The 6,303-nt window shown below is 39.8% G+C and overlaps 1 protein-coding gene across 1 annotated transcript; it reads right to left on the bottom strand.

The window, feature by feature from the left end:
- Positions 1 to 1,800: 1,800 nt before the first annotated feature.
- On the bottom strand, positions 1,801 to 4,771 carry dnajb1b (DnaJ heat shock protein family (Hsp40) member B1b). Its single transcript, XM_037690171.1, has 3 exons — positions 4,395 to 4,771; positions 2,644 to 3,254; positions 1,801 to 2,562 (listed from the first exon to the last, which is right to left on the bottom strand). The coding sequence occupies exons 1-3, from the start codon at positions 4,603 to 4,605 to the stop codon at positions 2,329 to 2,331; spliced, it is 1,056 nt and encodes a 351-aa protein (XP_037546099.1). The 5' UTR covers positions 4,606 to 4,771; the 3' UTR covers positions 1,801 to 2,328.
- Positions 4,772 to 6,303: the final 1,532 nt, after the last annotated feature.

A 6,303-nucleotide genomic window follows, 5' to 3' on the forward strand; every position in this document is an offset into this window, starting at 1 on the left:
TCATGTTGCTGCTGATCTGTTTCATGTTGCTGCTGATCTGTTTCAATGTTGATGTGTTCATGCGTGCTCATCTGCTCACAGACTCATGTTCATGTTTGTGCTGATGTTCAATGTTTTATGTTAAGAGTGCTTAGTGTATATTTAGTTGATGTTTTTCTTAGTTCATATCTTAGATGTTATTACTGTTTTTCTTATACATTTTATTGTTGGATGTAACTGGGACCCTGCGTACATAATTTCGCTCCACCACATGTACCACATGAGGTGCGAATGACAATAAAGAAACTCTGACTCTGACTCATGCTTTAGAGGCAGAAAGGTTCCTTCTTATGAACACCTTCTACCAGGTTGTAAAACTATAATAATTATTCCGTCACGGTCTCCAGATCTAATGGAAGTGACAGGTTGATCTCTTGACTGTTGTGCAGTGCAAACGTTCAATTTGAAATCAAAGAATAAAAACGAGGCGAGGTATCGGATTTTATAGAATCAGTAGCTTAAAGCACTAAAAGTAAGAATATTTATTTATTTGGAAAGCCAGATTTGGGACTAAGAAAGAAACAATTTGAGTAATATGTTATGAAGCTAATCTCGTCTCTTTGAGGTGATGATGGGCTTAATGTGGCTCTTAATGCTGAATTGGTTCACCACCCCGATTTGGATAAATGGACTGTACTTATATAGCGTCTTTTTATCTTATTTCAAGATACTCAAAGCTCTTTACACAACAATCTGTGCCTCATTAACCCGTTCATACAGCTCTCTACTAGATCTCTACAAAGCTAATTGAACAAATCATTCTAAAGAGACTAATCAGAGCTTTAGATCACATTCATACACCGTTGGGACACACATTGGAGGCTATGAGGGGTTCAGTGTCTTGCCCAGGGACACTTCAGCATGACTGCTGGTGGATTTGAACCCCCGACTCTTGCATTGGAGTACGACTGCTCTAACCACTCAGCCGCAGCCGCCCCCATGGGTGATCCAGAGGAGTCATGGGAGAAAGTTCTGTGGTCAGATGAGACCAAAACAGAACTTTTTGGTCTTAATTCCACTCGCCGTGTTTGGAGGACGAAGAATGATGAGTGCCAGCCCCAAAACACCATCCCTACTGTGAAGCATGGGGGTGGAAGCATCATGCTTTGGGGGTGTTTTTCTGCACAAGGGACAGGACGACTGCACTGTATTAAGGAGAGGATGACCGGGACCATGCATTGTGAGATTTTGGGGAACGTTGAAGATGAGTCGTGGCTGGATCTTCCAACATGACAATGACCCGAAGCACACAGCCAGGAGAACCAAGGAGCGACTCCGTAAGAAGTATAAAGGTTCTGGAGTGGCCTTCAGTCTCCAGACCTAAACCCTATAGAAAATCTTTGGAGGGAGCTCAAACTCCGTTTTTGCAGCGACAGCCCAGAACCCTGGGTGATCTAGAGATCTGTGTGGAGGAACGGACCTAAATCTCTGCTGCAGTGTGTGCACACCTGGTGACAAACTACTGGAGACCTTTGACCTCTGTAACTGCAAACAAAGGCTACTGTACCAAATATTAACATTGATTTTCACACGTGTTCAAATACTTGTTTGCAGCAGTAACACACAAATAAATTATTTTAAAAAATCTTGCATCGTGATTTCTGGATTTATATTTTTTAGATCAAGTCTCTAATGAAAGATGAAAATTTCAGACCCGTCCATGATTTCTAAGTGGGAGAACTTGCAAAGTCGCAGCGCGTTCAAATACTTATTTTCCTCACTGTAAACACATAAATACATTACAAAAAACTCCCACCTTAGTATAGACAGATCCCATTTCCGTTTTTATTGTTTTCTCAAAATCAAGCAACACATACCGGTCATCAACTGAAACATTTCACACAAATATCACGCAGCATTTTCTCTCCGTGTCACACAAGTTGAACTGAACGTCCTCCAGAACACACATCTCATTCAAACTATGTAAACAATCCACTGCAAAGCTGTGTTGAAATTCATACAAAAACTATTTCTTGCTCCTTTTATTTATTATAAAGAACGTCTTATAGAAGGGCAGCACAAACTTGTAAATATCGTACAGCTGTTGTTGCATATTGTTCAGTTGTGTTCATGTATTGTTCAAATGTGTTCACCCCCTCAAAAAAAATAATCCCAATACACAAAACACCCCACAGCATTGGTCACGTTTGTACCAGAACTTCTGAAATACTGCAGTCATTGAAAAACAATAAAAAAAAACCTACACTGTTGAGGACCAAGCTTCTGTATGAATATTACTGTGTAAAAAAACATGGCAGCTTTGTGAAAGTCCTGCAGGTCTGCTCCTCTTTAGGACCGTGGAAGAACCTGAGCGATGGTGTCTCGAGCACTCTGACTGAGACGTTCTGGGAACTTCACCTCAAAGTCCACTATCAGGTCGCCTCGGCGGTCAGGTCTTTTGGGATAAGGCAGCCCCTCCCCGCTCACTCGCCGCTTCATCCCTGGGTGCACAATATCCGTCGACGACACCGTCACCGTTCTGCCATCCAGTGTTGGTGCGTGTACTGTACAACCACATAAGGCCTAACGGGACAGAACAGTCAAGATTAGTAACTTGATTTCAAAGTGCATTTACGCCGTTAATGAGAAAACGTAATGACTTACATCTCGGAGCGGGACCTTGGCGGTGTAAACAATATCTGAGCCTTCCCGTTTGAACACAGGGTGTGGTTTGTCCTTCAACACAAACACAATATCTGCTGGAATGTTTCTTGAAGTCTCGTCCCCTTCTTTAGCGAACGTGATTTTGGTTCCTTCTTTCCACCCCTTCCTTATCTGAACCTCTAGGATCTTCTCCTCTGACCGTGTTGATCGTCCATCGGGGTTCAGTCTTTTGCGAGAAATCTTCATTTTCTTTGTGCAGCCCGTCAACACTTCCTCCAACGACACTTTGAGATCACGAACCACCGCTGGGTCCTGCTGCTTCTTCACGACACTTGTGTGACCAGCCATTCCACTCATGCCCGGACCTCCCATGTTCGGGTTGAAGGAGCGCGAGAAACCGCCCATTCCACCTCTGCCCATCCCGAATCGAGAAAATGGGTCATCAGTGTCCATGTCCTCGGTCATACCTCCATTGCGAGCACCAAAAAACTGCTCAAAGGGGTTGCAGCCACCGAAGAATTCAGCAAAGATGGCATGAGGGTCGCCCTGGAAGGTGTAGCTGTAGGTCCCGGGACCACTGTTACCAGTGGGGCCACCACCTCCTTTAAGCCCTGAATGAGAAAAAACAAACAAAAGCTGGTAACTATTTTAATACTAGCAGAGATCGGATTTTTGCATGAAGCTGGGGTGCATGGTTTCACTTTAGAGTTTAAATTAAATTTAAATTCCAGACGTTGATAACTATTTTATTATTTTTAATAGATTTTGGGCCGCCCAATGGACAGTAAATTAGCATAAATAAATACTTCAGAATAAAGAAAAACGTTGCTCACATTTACATTATTGTTTTTTAACATGGTGTCGACTCAAACACAAGGTTCATTTTGAGAAACTTCCAATTCCAGTGTAAATAATAAAAATAAGGTAATTGCATCTTGTAGTTCACTGGTTGCACAAAGTATGCAAAATATGGCAACCGATTTGCATTTATTTAGACATCTTTAAACTGTAAGCAAAACATGTGAATGTAAGAACTATGATAATAATTTGAGTTATTCCTCATCATCATCAACGTCAAGATTTTTGTCCGCACGTTTTCAAAGCAATGAAGCAAATTTATTGAAATGAAGCCACATAAATTAAAAAGCATGCAACTAATTTACACAGCATTAATTTTACTTGAGGGTATAATAACGAACCCTCACAGTAATGTTTACTGTTTAGGCACCACCATGTGGAGAAAACCCAAAACATTCAGGAGGTCTGCTGGACACCTAAACTTTTTAAGAATTTATTTGAAAATGTTAACTCTAGAATAATTAAAACGACAGTTATATCCTTTTAATATAAGCAGCATTGCTCAAAATTATTGCTCTTTTACTATACTGGCTACTTCTATTCCACTAAATTCATTTAGAGACAAACATGAATTTCAAGTCTGAAGATGTCCCACTTGAGACACGATAGTAACACAAATACCACAATGGGGGGGAGGGGGATACATACACTGTCGGTCAGTATAATTTATAACAATAAAATTAAGCAAATTATCAACACGAATAATAAAAAAAGACGTTATCGAACCAGCCTCTTCCCATAAAAACTGCGTATCTTCCTGCAACGATTTATCGGTTAAACACTCAGGTTGCCATTTTGGGGTCTTTAGTCTTTTTTGACTTTGACGGGCGCCATGACACACAACAAAAGTTAAACGAAGCATTACATTTGACTGAATTGTTTAGAAGTCTTACCTTCTTCACCGAAACGATCGTAGATATCTTTTTTCTTAGGGTCGCTCAAAACGTCGTAAGCCTCGGCGATTTCTTTGAATTTGTCCTCGGCTCCTGGCGACTTGTTCTTGTCGGGATGGTAGCGCAGCGCCTGCTTACGATAAGCTTTCTTTATGTCGTCCTCCGACGCTCCTTTCTTAATTCCCAAAATGTCGTAGTAGTCCTTGCCCATTTTGACCGTCCAGCGGCCTGTGAAGAACAAGCGTTAAGATATCTGAGCAGCAACTTCCTATAAGGCTCGGTATGGTGACACGTCCAAACTAAGCAGTAAGGGCTCCACGTTTTCTTTATAAACAGCGTGGAAACTTCCAGACTTTTCCATACGGTGCCTGAACGATCTACACGATAACGTCACATCAAAGCCACGCCCAGTAGAAACGTCGTGCTGCTTTCAATTACTGTCGGATTTTTTTCGCCGCTACACAAAATACTCAATCGTTTGCCCAGATATTAACACAAGAAGCGCGTACGTTGTGCCAGTTTTAGTAATCATTAAATAGGAACATTCAAGTATTCTACTGCAGTCTGTGTGAAAATTTAAAAGCAAATGTTGTTGCTTAAGAAAATATCTCTTACTAACCGTGAATGTCGCATATTTAACTTCAAAACACTCCTTGTTTACCAGAACAACTTTAAAACTATGTCATAAATAAATCTGTAATCCTTCCTAATGAAGCCTTCATGAACCCTTTGAAATGTTGGGTTAAAAAAATGGGTGTGGCCCTGATGGAGGCTAACTAAATTCCTTTCTGCAGACTGACTCACATGGACATATTTGGTATTCTTTTCCTGTAAGAGCACTGTGTAAATCTCTAATATTCACATTGTTTTAGTGCATTGGGTGGGTTGAAAGAAAACAGAGCAAAAAGCAAAGGATGCAGCACATGCTACTTTTAATAGAATGAAACTGCCTTGGTTGGCATACAACCCTGCACAAGCCTTTCAGCTGTCATCAATCATTTGAAGATTTATCACACTGTTTTTTTTTTTCATACAGGTAAGCTTGAAACAAGAAGCAATCGATGCACTAATCACGTTATTACCACTCAAGTTATATCACACCTCAGCTTGAACAGTATGATTAAAACTATTCAAGTTTGGCAAAAGCGATGAAGAGACAAGAATGGTAATTGTGTTTTTAACAAAATGAGATATTAATCTAACAAAGTATATGTAAAGTTTGATTAAATTTAATCTGTGCAGGGTAATGTGTGCAGCACTATTTAAACAAAAATGCATTCAAAATGGAAAAAAGTTATAATAAAAAGCTGTAATTTTGACCTGCTGGTTTGAAATGAGTTTACAAATCCTTCAGGTTCTATTAAGCAAATCAAAAAGTTTAACACTTTCAACTTTTGCCCAAACTTATGGTAACAAATAGAATTGAGTTTACACACTGATAGCATGACATAAAGTCTGTATCAGAAAGGTATGTTTATTGTTCCAGTTTTTAATCTTAATTTGCAGGGTTTTAACTATTCGATGTTGTATTTAAAGTATAAATAATTTGGCATGTTTTTATTTAAGCTATTTAAAGGCTGTTAAGAGAAAAAAATATTTAACACGTACAGTGAATTTGCAGTGTACACAAACTTTTATGTTGCAAAAGTGAGATTAAAAATATTTGGAATTTGGAAAGAATAATTTGGATAAATAGTCACAGAGCTGGTTATTTTACCCACTGCATATAAAAAAAATGTTCAGAGTAATTAATCGCCTTTCCATTTGCTCAAATTTCATTGGCTAAAATTTGACAAGTGGGCGGGTTCGCCTGATTTATCCTAAATCTGATTGGTTGTAATGAGCACGTCCTATCCGCCCACCTCGTCGTCAGAGCGGTAGGTCTGACCGTTGATTGGACGTCGCTCCG

Source organism: Nematolebias whitei, chromosome 16, assembly GCF_014905685.2.
Source record: "Nematolebias whitei isolate Nwh7 chromosome 16, NemWhi1, whole genome shotgun sequence".
NCBI lineage: Eukaryota > Metazoa > Chordata > Actinopteri > Cyprinodontiformes > Rivulidae > Nematolebias > Nematolebias whitei.

Bases quoted from the DNA above. Each gene is read 5' to 3' on its own strand.
- dnajb1b (XM_037690171.1), bottom strand. From the start codon at position 4,605: ATGGGCAAGGACTACTACGACATTTTGGGAATTAAGAAAGGAGCGTCG. The intron at 3,255-4,394 runs GTAAGACTTCTA...TTTCTCATTCAG, and splicing joins CGATCGTTTCGGTGAAGAAG to GGCTTAAAGGAGGTGGTGGC. The intron at 2,563-2,643 runs GTAAGTCATTAC...CTGTCCCGTTAG, and splicing joins CCAAGGTCCCGCTCCGAGAT to GCCTTATGTGGTTGTACAGT.